This window comes from Podarcis melisellensis, assembly GCF_964234715.1.
Source record: "Podarcis melisellensis genome assembly, chromosome: 2".
Classification (NCBI taxonomy): Eukaryota; Metazoa; Chordata; class Lepidosauria; order Squamata; family Lacertidae; genus Podarcis; species Podarcis melisellensis.
In genome coordinates, this window is record NC_138529.1 from 80,840,647 (window position 1) to 80,857,494 (window position 16,848).

Here is a 16,848-nt window from a genome sequence, read left to right on the forward strand (position 1 = left end):
GGACTCCCCCCAGCCCCAGCCCCATGGCAGATTGCTTTGGAACGTCAGCACAGGTATCCAGGGGAATGAAATATCAGTGTTCCAGACACCCATGCATTTTTTGCATACCTAGAAACCTTGTATCCACCCAGGATAAATTATCTGGACCCACACTGGCCTAGGACACCATCATACCAGTTTACCACAGAAGCAGTGTTAAACTAGCCACTGCAAGGACATGGCAAGTTCCGGCATGAGGGAGGGGGTTAATGGCGATCTTGGTAAGGAGACCGGACTCAGGAGGTGAAAATGAGATATTATGGGGAAAGTCTGACAATTAGATTTTTAAAAATTTAAATTGAGAAAGCTTAAGTAAAAAATAAATAAATACATGACATAAAACTTTCATATATATATACATACATACATACATATATATATATATATATATATTTATCACTGTCCAGAAAGTATTATCTTTGTACTGTGTAAAAAAAGGAGGGGGGTATCAGGAACAAACCCAAAGAGTTTTGGTCTGTTAAACAGGCCTGATTCATAACTAGTTTTCAAAGTTGGCTTGCAATCAAACTGACCAAAGTTTATTTTACACTACACCCCCTTGGTTTGTATAAAACAGTAGGATTCTACTGAGTTGTTATGTGCATGGAATGAGGTCCACTCATACAATGGGACTTCCAACCCCTCCCCCATGCTCTGGTAGGTGGGGAGGAAACCCAGAATGGGTTTAGCACATGGGTAGGCAACCTAAGGCCCGGGGGCCTGATCCGGCCCAATTGCCTTCTCAATCCGGCCCACAGACGGTCCGGGAATCAGCATGTTTTTACATGAGTAGAATGTATCCTTTTATTTAAAATGCATCTCTGGGTTATTTGTGGGGCATAGGAATTCGTTCATTCCCCACCCCCCCAAAAAATATAGTCCAGCCCCCCACAATGTCTGAGGGTCAGTGGACTGGCCCCCTGCTGAAAAAGTTTGCTGACCCCTGGCCTATCAGGTGCACAAGGGAAAGTCCAGTTGTGGGTACAGACCTTGTTCCCCACATGTATGCACACACCATTTATCACTACACTGGAATTCCACTCAACAAGCAGATATTCTATGAAGCTGAAACTAAACACTTGGGTGTGTTCTTTTCCTGCCCACAGGAACCCACGGGGCAAGTGAAGTGTTGCCCCAGCTACAACAGCCCAAAGACCTCCAGGCGAGCAACTTACTTTGACAAAAGCTAGATAGAGATAGGCTGAGGCCTCTTAAGCTTCTGTCTCCAGCACACCTTTCCTAGGCTCAAAGCGCCAACTCTCTGGCCTGCAGACCAGCAAGACAGGTTGAGAGGCACTTGGCCCCTCAGGCCCAGCCGAAGGGTCCTAGCTCTGGTTCTATAGGCCCTAGTGCTGCAGGATCTAATTCAGGGGGCTCTTGCCCACAAGGCCCTTTTCACTACCACAGTGACTGGTTCCTGGGCCAATGATATTGCAGCATGTGACTCTTTCCTCTAAGGAGCTTGAGGCAGCACACATTATTCTTTCTCTCTTCCCTTTATCTTCAGAACTATTATTTGAAATATCTTGCTTGCATTATCCAGCCAGATGGGCGGGATATAAATAGTATTATTAGTATTATTATTTTATATCCTTTTTTAAGGATATAAATAAATGTGTAGATTAGGCTGAGAGAAGGTAATTGACTCAAGTCACTTGGTAAGCTTAATGGCTTTGTTTTCAATCATTGCATAGAGGGATTTACATGTGACTGAGCAAACTGGAAAGAATTCTGACAGCCATTCCGTTGCCAAAAAAATTCCAGAAAGTAGAATATTTGTGGTTTGTCAAATGCATAGTGTTCACTGGAGCCCATGACTTTGATAAGTCTAACCCTGGTGCATAAACATTTTAGCGTTTTGTGTCATTGAGACTTACCCCTTCCCTCAAAATGGTAACTGGTTGAAAGTGGGTGCAAATTTAAAAACAACTCAAAAGAGTGAGAGCTAGAGTGATCAAATGAACAGTGAAATGGTGCAAATCACTATATCAATAGTGCACGTGACTCCATACCAATACGTGAAATAGTGACCTACCTCACTGAAGTACTATGTGAATAAATGAAGTAAGGATCTAAATGCATTCTGCTTATAGTGCGGGGGTGGGGGGAGAGATGCATACTGTCATGTAAATAGCTGCCTAAATCTAATCAACACAGTTTTGATTTGATCATATCTTAATGTTGCTATAATTACTATATCTTTACTGTACCTGCATCTATATATTTCCCCGTATGTACTGAGTAAGGAGTACAAGTAAGGAGTACAATGTCCCAAATATTTATGTTTGTTAAAAATGTGCATGCTCTGTAACACAGATAAACATACCTTGATACAATTTTACTTCACAATATGCCTACTGTCCAAAGGAGTCTCCTTCTGAATTAAGAATGGAGGCAACAGGTGCGAAGAATGATTATGGTGCAGAATGGAGAATAATAAGTCTGCTTTGACAAAACATGAAACTTCTAAAGTATTATCATTCTGCTCAGAAAAGCCACTTCTGTTTCCCGGTCTCTAAAACCTGCAAACTCAGATTGTTCGGTCCCTTGCTACAAATATGTCAGCAGGCAAGTTGCTTGAGAAAGCAGCTGTGCTGGCTGAGAGAAAAGAGTGCAATATTTTTTATTTGTCAGGAAAATACGGCACAATGAAAAATGATATCCTTTGGGGAGACAATGAATATTATCATATTTTGCCCACGGTGGTAGCATCCCACACGAAGTATGGGATGTTTAACAGATACGACACGCATTTGGGAACAAAATGTGGGTGGCAATGTGACACAGTCATGCTATGCAAACCCATCTCTATAATAAAAGCTAGGAATCCTTTTATGCTTCAGCCAACAGGCATTAATGGTGGTTATCACATTAACCTGTGCCGGCAAGCATTAAAAGTCCATACCTTCATTTCTATGACGGTCTGAAGAGCTTTCGTCTTCGCTGGCTCAGGCTGAAGCTGGGTCCTTCTGTGCAGTTCCTGTGGAGGGACACGATAGAAGTAAGCTTGGCGACTCATCTTCCCATCATTTATTTTGTCACTGATGCAGATCTTCGGCAGATCACAGCAGAATCCAAAGTTCAGACATGCACAAGCCCAACTGCTACAGGTGCACCGCTGCCTATAAATCCCTCTAGCATCTCTGCAGCCTCTATCTTATATTACAGGCAAGGCTGCCAGCACATGCGCTATTTCTGAAACCTTTATCAATAATTAATGTCAACGGTGACAAAGGCAGCATGTTGCATTTGGACCGAGAGAGATTACAACACGGCTGCGTCTCTGTCCAGGCATCAAATAAGTAATTCAATTATGTTGAACACTGTACGGCTAATTCAAAAAAAACGGTAGGGGGTAGAAATGTCACATAAAATCTTCTGCCGAACTTCACCACTCAAAGAGTTTTTCTACTGATATTTGAAACAAGCAATTTACAGACATTACATTCAAATTTGACATTTTCAGAATAGTAATTATATAGTGAATCGATGCAGCTCTAAAGTAGCTTTATTATGTTGGCTCGTCTTTTCTTTCATGATACGATATTTTTGGAACTTGCACTTCAATCCATAAAGATATTTGCTCGCAAGTTAACCCCACTAATTTCAGCAAGACATACTTCCAAATTAACATGTTTAAGGTGAGAATGTCTACCTAATACATTAAGCAGGATGTTTTCACTGCACAAGGGTGTGTAATTAGAAAAGTGATGTAAAGGATAATACATTGTGATGTTTCCGTGTGCAAGCCACAATGAAATGTTTAGAATAACACAAGAACACTATATACATAGCTATTTACTATTTCAAATTAAAGGGAAGTTTAGATAATTTAAATCTGACTTTTTAAAAAATAAAAGATTCACACCCACGCAGCCCTTCCCCCCAAAAAACCCTTCAATTTTTGTGTGTGTTGCTAATGACAATTGGCTTTGGCACCTCCATCCATCATCTTTTCTTTCTCTCACTATGTGCAAATGACCAGCTTAATTCTGAATTCAACTAGGACCTGTCTCATGTTCTAGTCTGTTACAGTGAGCTCATGTAATTCAGCCAAAAGGTGAAGCCATTTGTCAACTTGCCAACCATGCACATAACTTTAAAAAGAGGAACCAAAGCAATTCACACAACACTCACATCATAGTGAAATAATGCTGTAAAAACAGATCAATAAAACAACAGTGTATCAGTCACAGAAACCAAAGGACCTGGAACCAGCAGGAACAAAGAGAACACCTGGCTAAATACCCTAGTGGGTGCCCTCCTGATAGCAACTGAGAGATCAGTGCACATGGTAGATGCCACCACAGAGGCAGCCATTATTTGCAGCCAAAGTATGATTCAGGCTCAAATCTCAAAATGAGATAATACTGACCACGACAGGGACATCATTGAATTGTTGATTCTCGATAGAGCTAATAAAGCTTCATTCGCCTTCCCAAAAAGGGCTAATTAACTACTGTTTGCCATAAAACTATTGATTGTGCTTCTATAAATAGCAGAAAGGAAAGTGCCGGAATGGAATAACAACAACAACAATTTGTTTTTTGTACCCTGTCCATATGACTGGGTTGCACCAGTCACTGTGGGCAGCTTCCCACAAAGCATACAGAAACACAAGAACACCACACATTTAAAACATCCCAATGCAGGGCTGCCTTCAGATGTCTACAGAAGCTCATATAATTATTTATATTCATCTGACGGGGAGAGAATTCCACAGGGCGTGCTTGAGCACTCCATTCATTCTTCATTATCCGTTCAAATCAGATTATTTATCATTCAGTTTCAACAGTAATCAAAGTATCCCATTAGATGCCCTAATCTAAATCCTGTTGGTCATTTTGCTTGCGGACTTCCTATTGCCAGTTGGATTAGCCGCCATGGGAACAGGATTCTAGACTAGATGGGCCTTTGGTCTGATACTTAATGACTCTTCTTATATTCTTACAGATGCTGCATTAGGCCAAACTAGACACCTGTGATGTGTGAATGCATCATAGACACCTATTTCTTTTCCAAACAGGGGTCCAGTTTGAATCAGGACTGTGGTTCCAGTGGTGGGAGGGAAATTCCCCTTCCCATTCTGCAGTACTCTTTCCAATTACCTATATTAGTCATGGAGGGAGAAACATAAGCACACAGGTACCTGAACATTTCTCCTCCATAGCTAATTGAGAAGCAATTTAGCTTGCAGAACTGGCATGGGGGTTTAACTTCCCCTTGTGCTAAGGCTCCAGACCAAGTCAGCTGTACCCAAGGCAGCTTTTAGTAAGGAAAAAAGATATCAGAGATGAATCTGAGGTTATATCTAGATTGGCCCATAGTGACTAAGAAAAAGCATCCATCATCAGCTTATACCCTATCCAGCTCTTAACAAGACAGAAAAGAGAAATTAATGCTGCAGTAGCTAGTCTGAAGTTTACAACAATACAGTACCTTTCAGCCCAGCAAGAATTAAGCCTCTCAAGCAGACAATAGGATAATATGGTCTCAGCTTATACAACTGCAGTGTCCAAGCTAGTTCCTCATTTTGAGCAACTTGTTGCTCTGTAATCAAAGGTTGCATGAATCTCTGCCTGTCTTCACCTCTGCCAAGCTGCCAGCTTGCCTGCCTGCCTGCCTAGAGGGCATCAGCCCTAGAATAGGGGTAGAAAACAGGATGCCTTTCAGATGTTGGGCACATCGACTTCCACCAGCTCAAACCGGTATGACCAACAGTCAGTTACAGTCCTAAACATCAGGAGGGCATCAGTTTGGCTCCATTTGTTTCAGAGTAATGCCAAGGAAATAGTGAGCTTGGGGCGGGGGGCTTTCATCAATATTTTCCCTTTGCATGAGCACCCCAGCATTTCATACCTATTGGCAACCAGGGAGCGGGAGCCAGGAGAAGACTAGATTCCTTTCACCCTTCTAGCTTCTAAATGGCAAATCTAAAAACTTGTCAAATTGCCTCCTTGAGACGTGTCATAGAATCACAGAACTGTAGTGTCCTCCATCCCTTTGTGTATAGGGGAGTGTCTGGACTCTTCAGTTTGAGGTGATGGTATGACTGCATCCATTAACAACAGTTTGGTTTGATGGACGTCAGCAGCAAGAAGCTGCTTCTATGAAACAAAGTTTGTTTCCCAATAAACAGAACTGTCACCTCCTTATTTAGTTACCTACGTTTCTATCCTGCCTCCCAGTCAAGTTCTGGAAGCACCTTACAGATATTTATCAGCACAAAATAAACAGCAATAATGAGGCTGTTACTATGGAGCAGGGCTCCCATTCACTAGCAGGACCAATGGTCAGCTATGATGGAGTCCAAGAAAGAACACATGGGGTGGTGGTCACAAGTTCCTCATCCCTGCTATAGAGCATCAAGAACACAACATTATAAGACTTCAATACAAACCCAGTCTTCTTTATGGGGATAACTGCAGTGTGAGACGATACACTGCAATGTGTTGTTGTTTTTAAACTGTGTGCCGTCAGGGCTGTATCATTCACTTCTGTGTCAGAGAAAGCTTTGTGTATGTACTGAACTTGAGAAGTCCCCACTCTCACACCCCTGCTCTCTAGAATGTGCATAAGGGGAGCTGGATCAGACCTTATGCTTTTTACCACAAGTTATTTTCTTATCTCCATGGCAACTATGAAGGTTCTTATACAATACCATATTCCTAGTGGATTTTGAAGTGCTTTATGAGCTTTAAAACAATTTTCAAATGCGTATTTTAAAAGGTTTTAGAATTATTCTTTATCTTTAATTCTTGGAGCAGTGAAGTAGAAACAAACAAACAATTTCAACACAGGACTAAATTACATTAGTCTTATTTACTGGGATTATCAGTACTTGCCTCCTTACAATGCATATGATGTTCCCCCACGTTTGTGTTGACACTGCTACTTCTGGACCTCTATTCAAGGATTTCTCAGACTAGGTTTATGCCAACTTTTCAAGTTATTGGATTTTGGTACTGCTCTTCATCTCATGTGCACCAGTTTCAAGGTGCTACTTAAAGTGTCTGTGGGAGGGGCTTCCTTCTTGTAGAAACAGTTTACCATCCCTTTTCCTCAATCTTCCTCCCCACAACCCATCCTTGACCTTACAAGCAGAAATATGAGGGAGAAGTTTTATTCTCCATTGTATTTCCATTGGCAGAGTGGCCATGACAATCTGCCCAGTTAGTTAGTTAGCTATTTTTGAAGCTACTTCTCCGTGAAAAACTGTGCATATTTGCACAGCTCCAAAGATAAGCTTTCAGGAAAGAATGTTGTTATCTGCACTGATTCCTTCAACAGATATATTCAACACGCATATTCCATTCCCTGGATTCTCTCATTACGATTGCAAGTCTGTTATTGGAATTGCCTTCTGTGAGCTCACATTGCAGCCCTTGGCTAGAGTTTGGGGTCCCCCTCAGCACCTGCTGGGGCTGGTTCCAGGGGCAGACCATGTGCCACTCACTGATGAAGAGTAAACAAATGCTGGATAAGGTATACGCAGCCTAGTTGGCCATTATTATTGAGCTGGCATGCAAGTCCAGACTCAGCTAAGAAACCACAAATGTATTTTTGAAACTCAACAGAGAGAAAAAAACAGGAGGAACACCCACTGTCTGTGTACACCTGTCCATGGAAGTGTGCATCTGCAGACTTGGGTTAGAAGAAGGAAGACGATGACCTTCTGGACATAATGCAGATTCCTTTTTTTTTAATTGCACCCTCCCTGTGACATATTTGTTGTTTAGTCGTTTATCGTGTACGACTCTTCTTGACCCCATGGACCAGAGCACGCCAGGCACTCCTGTCTTCCACTGCTTCCCACAGTTTGGTCAAACTCATGCTGGTAGCTTCGAGAACACTATCCAACCATCTCGTCCTCTGTCGTCCCCTTCTCCTTGTGCCCTCAATGTTTCCCAACATCAGGGTCTTTTCCAGGGAGTCTTCTCTTCTCATGAGGTGGCCCAAGTATTGGAGCCCCAGCTTCAGGATCTGTCCTTCCAGTGAGCACTCAGGGCTGATTTCCTTAAGAATGGATAGGTTTGATCTGTGACATATAGCATGGACTTATGTTATGCACAAGGAACTATTGCAATGTGCCCCGTGAGCAGCAATTGCTTTTGTGAAAAATCACAGTGTGTCATGAACTGGCAGGACGAAGGGAGGAGGAAGAGGATCCTGGCAAGGGGTGTAAGCTGTGGGTGGGACACACCGGGGGTTGAGGAAAGAGAGGTTGATGTAGGAAGTACTCACGGCGTGATGGAAGATAGCATGGGGATGGGGGACAGTCAGTGCCAGATTTACGTATAAGTTAAACAAGCTATAGCTTGGGGCCCACTCTTGGGGGGGGCAAAAAATTTAAAGGGAAAAAACCTGGATGTACATTTCCAAAATATAAGATAAAAAACAAATAAAATGAAACCTACAAACACCAACAGTGGCAAATGGCTTTAGATACCTATTAGGTCCATAAATTACCATATAGCATATATTCCAACACAAAAAACAATGACAATTTGTTTTGACAAGGACAGCTACCTTTAGTAGCTTAGGGCCTCATCAAACTTAAATCCGGCCCCGGAGACAGTGCACAGGAACCAAAACAGGACCCATCGCCAGAGCCAGAGGGGCCCCTGTCTCCACAAACTTGGTGGGCTCTGAGGCGTAGGGAGCAGAAGGAGGGACCTTCTAGGAGGCTGAGGCAGGCAGAGGCCCACGGTCCAGCTCCCTAGCTGGCCAGGTGGGGCTCGCTAGCTCTTGGAGGAGGTGTGTGATTCCTCAGTTGGAATAGGCTTGGGACAGGTGAGGGTCCCATGCCTCATGAAGCCCAGATGCTGCAATCAGCAGGCAAAGTACAGAAAGGAAGCAGAGCTGAGGTGCTGTGTCTGCTCAAGGTTCTCTTCAGTGGCTAAGAGCAGATGGAGCAAGGCAATCTCAATTTTAGACTACAACAGCCAGGCCCCTCCCCCTGATTCTGAATGGGAAGGAAAGGGCACAGGTGATTTTTATAGAAGAAACCCCCCTACATAAATTAAATTCAATCCCACCTTTAACATCTCATCTAGTTTATTCCTTAGTTGTGCTGCAATTCTATGCACTTTTATGCATGTATAGGATTGTGTTGTAAATCACAAAGTTTATTATGTAGCCAAAGCTAAAAACGTTTAGATACTACAGTATTGCTTTTTTGGAAGATATTTTAAGACTGTATTTAGTTCTCCCTCTGAAACCAATGGGACTTAAAAGTGCTTATCCTCGGCTGGGTTATGCCCTGTATACGTCTATTAAGATGCTGAGTGTCAAATAATATGTAACTTCAAATGCAGGAGTCAAAATGGCGGCTGTTTCTGGAATTCCACTCTGGGAGAGTAACACCCAGATTAGCCTAAAGTGAGAGTGAGCTGAATCCACTGAGAAAGTTTGAGCATTAATGTATAATGCCTTTAAAATACCTAACTACTGTATCCTTATTCAATATTATCAATAAATTCCTTACTGCATTTGTATCCGCTCTTCACCGGCAGGTCCCAGGGCGGTGGGGTTACAACAATTTAAAATTCAGAATGAAAAATGGTTGAAACAAATTACAAGCACAGGAACAGGGTGGGTCTTCAAAACACACATCTCAGGTATCAAAGGTTAGAGTAAAGAGGTGTGTCTTCAGCATTTGCCAAAAATTATATCAGGGCTGGGGGGAGGGGAGTTGGCCATGCAAAAGAGCAACCCTGTCAGAGCTCATCAACAACTATTACATTATGTTTGAAAACTGAACAGCTCCCAAAGGCACTTAGGATAAATTGGCACATGAACTGAGTGTCATACATCGTCCATGGACACAAGCCAGAGTTTCCACCCCTTATGTCAAAGATGTATAGGCTTTCAGAGATGAGTATTCCTAGATGTCTATCATAAGATGCAGACTTGCCTCATAATACTTTTCCTGATTGCAGTATAAATCAAACTTGCTTAAAAGCTTTTCTTCCCTATTCCTGATGGTAAAATGCAACAGACAATGGAATTCTGGAGAAGATCAGAAAGTGACTTGCAGTTTATTATTTTGCGTAGGAAAACCCTTCCAATTGGATTTAAACGTTTCTAAGTTTCCAACAAGTCACACATTGTTCTGTGTATAATTAGCTCTGTAACCGGAAGGTGGGTTTGTTTTGTTGTATTCATTATGCCTATTTGCGGTGTTCCTTTTTGGGAATGTAATTTCTATTTTTCCCCTCACGACTGCTGTGGAAGATAGCTTGATTAAACAATTACCTAGATTACATTCTGAATATTTTATGAAGTTTCTATAATACATACAACCTTTTCCTAAATGATCTAGTTAGGTGTGAGTAGTGAGGTAGCTAAGTTTGCCAATGACATGGAATTGTTAAGGGTGATAAGAACAAAAGGGACTAGGAGGAACTCCATAAGGATCTCTCCAAACTGCAGGGGAATTAATATAGCGAATGCAATTCAATGTAAGCAGGTATAAAATGGTGCGCATTGGGGCACACACATACCCCCCAAAAATTCACATATACACTTATGGGATCTGAACTGGCAGTGACTGGCCAAGATTTTGACTTTGGAGTTGTAGTTGCCCTTCGTGCAGCAGCTGTGAAAAAAGGCATTTCTATGTTAGGAAAGGGATTGAAAATAAGATTGCCAATATCATAATGCGATTATACGAACGTAGGGTGGCGCAGCCAATCTTGAATACTCTGGTTTGCACACCTCAAGAACAATATTGTAAATCTGCTCGCTACCTGGCGGATATCCACTACGTGGAATACCGCAGACTATTTACCGCGGCTAGGCTGAATGTTCTTGACTCGGCGGTTCTGAGGGGAAGATATGGAGGAGTCCCATATGACCAGAGATTGTGCCATTGTGTGTTGGGTGAGGTGGAATCCACAGAGCACATTTTGCTGAGCTGTCCCTTCTACAGCGATTTGAGACAGTGTCTTATAACCCCATGCTTACCCCAGCTTAGTCCCCGACAAAGAGGAAAGCAGACAGCATGTCTGCTAAATGGGTCTTCTAGGAGAACAACCTTGTCAGTGGCTAAGTTCCTTTTCCTGGCACTCAAGCGTCGGAAACATACAATTGAATGCCTTGATGTGGGTTATCTGTAGGAGGTTTAGTGCTGTGGCCCTACCTTATTCATGTACCCCTATGATGTTTTAGTTCATAATTCTGTATTGTGTTTTATTTCTGTGTTTTATTTCTGACTATCGGTCGAATAAAGGAATTGAGTTGAATATTGTAAATCTGGAAAAGGTTAAAAAAGGGGTGCAAAAAAAAACCCCTATCATGGGGCTGGAACAATTCCCCTGAGAATAAAAGTTACATCATTTGAGGCTTTTTTAGGAGGAGTAAAAGAGGGAGGACATGGCAGAGGTACGCAAATGGTGCGGAGAAAGTAGATCTTTCTCTGCCTCCCGTTGTATGGGAACTTGGGGTGATCCAATGAAGATGAATGTCGGAAGATTCTGAACTGACAAAAGCACATATCCCTTACACAGCACATAGTTGAACTGGAATTTGCTACCGCAAGATGTAGCCATGGGTGGCTTTAAATGGGGATTAAAGAAATTCATGGAGATAAGGTTATCAATAGCTACTAGTCATGACGACTATATCATCCAGTATCAGAGATAGTGGGCCTCTCAATGCTAATTTCTGGAGAGCACAAATGGAGTGAGTGCTGTTGTGGTCATATCCTGCTTGCAGCTTCCCATAGGCATCTGGTTGGCCACGGTGAGAACAGGATGCTAGAGTAGATGGGCCTGCAGGGCTCTCCTTATCTTATCCTCAGTCTGGATGTTTATCCTTATTCTGCTGGCAAGCATGCTAAGCGAGATAAATGCTCAAAAAGCTAAGGTTTTAAGTTCATTGCATTTCACTCTACAGTACTTCCATTCAATGCAGATGTGATAACACTTTTTATTTTTTCCTGTGTTGTGGTCCTGACTAAGCTGCACAAAAGTGCACAAAGTTAGACATTTCTCTTTCTAATCCATCAGTGGATGGCGTCTCCATTAGGAATGAAGTTCATCTCCCACATCCACGCACCAACCAGTCCTAGGTAAAAAATGGCGAAGCCATAACATGACAGCACGTTGGGGCATATGTAATAGCAGCCCAACACCTCCACAGCATAACAAAGGTGCCAATGCATTGCGCCATCCCATTTTGACTGAGCTTTAAAATTTACATCCAATCGTATTTGAAAAATCTGTTCATTTACTTGGTCATAATTTAATGTAAAGTGGTACCTCGGGTTACATACGCTTCAGGTTACAGACTCCGCTAACCCAGAAATAGTACCTCGGGTTAAGAACTTTGCTTCAGGATGAGAACAGAAATCGTGCTCCGGTAGGAGGCCCCATTAGTTAAAGTGGTGCTTCAGGTTAAGAACAGTTTCAGGTTAAGAACGGACCTCCGGAACGAATTAAGTACTTAACCCGAGGTACCACTGTATCTGCTTAAGGGTGAAAGTGTTCACTACAAAAAGGATGGGAAAGGTACCCTTTCTGCTTGTTTAATTCTAACGATGATTAGAGAAATGCCACGTTGCGGGGTTTGTTCCAGACACATCTCAGATAGAGGAAAGCACAAATTTGGTTCCAGATCAATGTCAGCCCACAGACAGCTGGGAAAGGGCCTAACGCTGACTCAGAACTGCAAAAGAGAAGAGACTTTTCAAGCACAGTGGCCATAGTGTTCCCTTCAGAACAAAAGGCTTTCCCGTGGGTTTATTTTTTCTGTCCATGGCAAGATCCTTTAAATATGTGAGTTTCTCTGTTACGGTTCTTCTGATAGAATCACAGAATTGTAGAGTTGGAAGGGACGCCCGAGAATCATCCAGGAATCCTGCCCACAGCCATCCCTGCGTGGGCTCAAACTACCAACCTTCTGGTTTGGCAGCAAGATGCCCTGACCCATCGTGCCACATTTAAAACGTTCATTTAAGATGCAATTTAAAACATTTTGACTCAAGCATGGATTTTGTAGGTTGCTTGCCCAGGTGCCATGCAAGTAAGGAACAGAACAACAGGACAAAATTCTCGGATTAACACAACTTTATATTAGAGATGTGAGTTTGGGATCAGGCATTGGGAGTTTCCAATCAGTCAGCCCATTTGCTGACTGCTTACCAGAGGTCAATCCTGTCCTATGACCTACATCAAATAGGAGCAAACCATCAGGATCGCCACCTTGGGGAGTGTTATGTCCTTTGGCCCCAGTCTGGGCGTATGGACAGAAACACCTCCACTAGGATCCCTTTTGTGGGATACCCTGTTTTGTGGGGGTGTTGACATATACATACAATACCCCACGTGTCCCAGACTAAGGAACCTACCCAATGCCTTATCTGCCCAAGTTGTGACAATTTCTATGAGGCAGGCGGAAACATCCAGACAGTGGTGGAGCTGGGTGCTCTGGCACCCAGAGCGGCACACATGCTGTGCACCCGGGGGCGGGGCGATCCACCCAAGGGGCGGGGTGATCCGCCCACAGGGCCAATCGCTGCAGCCCCCCACGACTCCAAGCCTACAGCAAGCCAGGGAATAGGGAGAGCCACAGCAGCTGCTTCACCTGCTCGCTGGGCTTGGGGGAGTTGTGGGGGGGCCCACGCTGAATGTCACCCCCCTTCAGGATGACACCCGGGGCAGCCCACACACCCCACACTCCCCTTCCTATGCCCCTGCCTCCAGACCAGCCAGTTTGTCTGAAGGCAAACTTTCTTCCTGGCCCCAAATACAGTGACCGAAACTTCCATAGCAAGGTCTGCACACAAACCAACAGAACACAGTTTACAAAATAAAGCAAAAACACATGGAGGTAGGGTGGGAGACTGAGAATTCAACTGCAGTGCCAGTCTAGGAGGCAGGCCTAATTTGTGCCCGAAAAGCGGACCAGGGTGAAGACCCCCCCACACAGGGGGGCTGAGCTCTACTCCCCACCCAGGCTACCTCATAATGTCTTGGATATATTACCTATGGTTGAAGGGCAGTTGGGTTATAAACTTTAAAGTTAACCATTGCTCAGCATTGTGCAGAATGCTGGACCTCCTCGTAACTATGGTTAGAGTGCCCCAAAACTGCAGTGCCCCAAAACTGCAGAGCCTTGAGTCAAGAGCAGTTCTTCCTTACTTGTGTTTGCTTTAATGAGCATTGGGGGGGGGGGGGAGTTGTGTAAAAAAGAACAAGGTTTAAGTGATGCCTCAGCGTTATTAGGGTTATTATGATTAACATTAACTATGGTTCATATTAGTTAATGTTAATCATAATAACCCTAATAAAGCTGAGGCATCACTTAAACCTTCTCTTTTTCATGGTTTATTTAGGGTGGCGCTGTGGGTAAAACCTCAGCGCCTAGGACTTGCCGATCGTATGGTCGGTGGTTCGAATCCCTGCGGCGGGTTGAGCTCCCGTCGTTCGGTCCCAGCTCCTGCCCACCTAGCAGTTCGAAAGCACCCCTAAGTGCAAGTCGATAAATAGGTACTGCTTTATAGCGGGAAAGTAAACGGCGTTTCCGTGTGCTGCGCTGGTGCTGGCTCGCCAGAGCAGCTACATCATGCTGGCCACGTGACCCGGAAGTGTCTCCGGACAGCGCTGGCCCCTGGCCTCTTAAGTGAGATGAGCGCACAACCCTAGAGTCGGACACGACTGGCCCATATGGGCAGGGGTACCTTTACCTTTTATGGTTCATATTAGACCTGACTTTGTGTTGTGTACAAACCAGCTACTGGAGTTAAACCACAAACACATTGAGAACTGCAAGAGCAACAATAGTGATGTGATGGAGAAGGCGGAGCCAGAAAGCATTCATTCAACTCTGCCCTCAGGCAATGGTAACCACGGTAAGAAAAGACTGCCTGAAAAAATGCTATGGTTACTTCCATTAAATGAATACATAGTTCTAGAAATTCTAATTTCTAGGATACTGTGACTTACATAGGTCGGCATCTGTGGAGAGCTTGCAGATGACAGACAACATGCAGACCACATTTACCTCAGGATGTGTCTCCCCCAGTCCCTGCTGCAAAATATGTGGCCAACTATTAATTCCAACAAATCTAAATTCTCTTGATAATCAGGTAGATCCTCTAAAATGATATGGCAGGGCAAGGAATAAAAAATATAACAACAGAATTGCAGATGAATATTTAAAACAATTGGCTTTCTGAGTTTTTTTTTTTTAATGGAGTTAGTTGTAGTTCTCATTTAAACTGCCTACTAATTTTTCTTGTAAAATGTTCAGGGGCTATAGTACAGAATTAATTCAATTCTAAACAGATCTGTGATCTGCAACAGTGGTATTTTTATATACTTTGTCCAAAACTCTTAAATGAAGAAACTACTAAATGGCATCTGACTCTTTAGAGAAGAGTTAGAGAGAATACAGTGGTGCCTCGCAAGACGAAATTAATCCGTTCCGTGAGGCTCTTCGTATAGCGGTTTTTTCGTCTTGCGAAGCAAGCCCATTGACAGCTTAGCAGATTAGCGCTACAGCTGTCAAGCGGCTTCCAGCGATCAGCTGTTAAGCGGCTTATCAGCAGAACAGCTGATAAGCGGCTTCGCGGCTTAAGAAAAGAGCGAAAAAAGCGAAAAAAACCCGCGGGGGGATGCAAGATTTTTTTCGTCTTGCGAAGCAACCCCATAGGGGAATTCGTTTTACGAAGCGCCTCCAAAACGGAAAACCCTTTCGTCTAGCGGGTTTTTCGTCTTGCGAGGCGTTCGTCTTGCGGGGCACCACTGTAATTTGATGTTCTTAAGAATCACACTAATGCTAACTCCAGTGTTTTTCCGTTTACAGTGAGAGCTTGGAAAGGAAACGTCAGGATTGTTCACAGGCTAGTATTTCAAGAACTGCAAGAACATATCCCTAATGTAATAAAACCTTCTGATAGAAAACATTCCATTTAACAGCATATCCATGTTCATATCTTAAAAAAAAAAGAATCTGTGCCTTCTTACTTCTTTTAATTAAACTTCTGTATGCAGTAGTTCTTCTGATTCCATCGCTAAATAACTTCCTTGTTTTTTTCAAGGCTTCTGCAATAATAAGTCTAATCAACAATTCAGTCTAATCAACTGAATACTGACTTTCTGCTCAACTATTTTTTTAAAAAAAACAAATTTACCCAGACATAAAATACTTAAGCCTTATTTTTTATTTTTTTAAAAGGTAAATCACACGTTCCTATAATATAGCTTTCAAATTAGTGCCCACAAATAGTCAAGAACTCAGTAGATTGTCTGATTAATATTCTAAAATTAGCTTAGCATTTCTCTAAGTTGATAAGCACAATTTTGCAAAGGAAGTGCAGACTAAGTAGGTTGAAGATTTAATGAAAATGTTTTAAAAACATTACTATTGATACAGAACAGTCTTGAATTGCCACAGCAGCATGCTCCCAGGAAAGCTCATTAAGAAGTTTTAAAATGTCAGTCATAATTCTGAGCAAAATCCAAGCTCAAGAAGGAACACAGAAAATGTTTGACTGTATGGTTTTTACATTGTATATGCGCGGAATGTTGGGTGTGGGGATGTACGGGATTGTTTGTTAGAAGTATTTTAAGAAAGTGAAGAACAAAGTTTATATTGAAAAAAGGAAGAAGACGCAAAGATGACCAGAGCTTCCCTTCTGGAGTGGAATAATGAAACAGAAGCTGTAGCACTTTATTTCACATATTTCATTGTTAAATGATGTTTAGCTACTTGGCTATTACAAAATATCTGCATGTGAATCAACTCAACAAAAAGCATAGTCTAAAACAGATGTAAGCAAAGCAGATAAAGGGAAAAGTCTGC

General features: G+C 42.7%; 1 protein-coding gene across 10 annotated transcripts in view; it reads right to left on the reverse strand.

Annotated features, from left to right (window-relative positions):
* Positions 1 to 16,848, reverse strand: part of ERC2 (ELKS/RAB6-interacting/CAST family member 2) — a 518,559-nt gene that overhangs the window by 376,437 nt on the left and 125,274 nt on the right. For all 10 annotated transcript variants that reach the window (XR_014165505.1, XR_014165506.1, XR_014165507.1 and 7 more), the window contains one exon: positions 2,945 to 3,019. Coding sequence is in view for 3 of the 10 variants with exons in the window: in XM_081899985.1 (XP_081756111.1) it covers positions 2,945 to 3,019 (75 nt within the window). In the remaining 7 variants the exon portion in view is untranslated. The remainder of the gene's footprint in view (positions 1 to 2,944; positions 3,020 to 16,848) is intronic.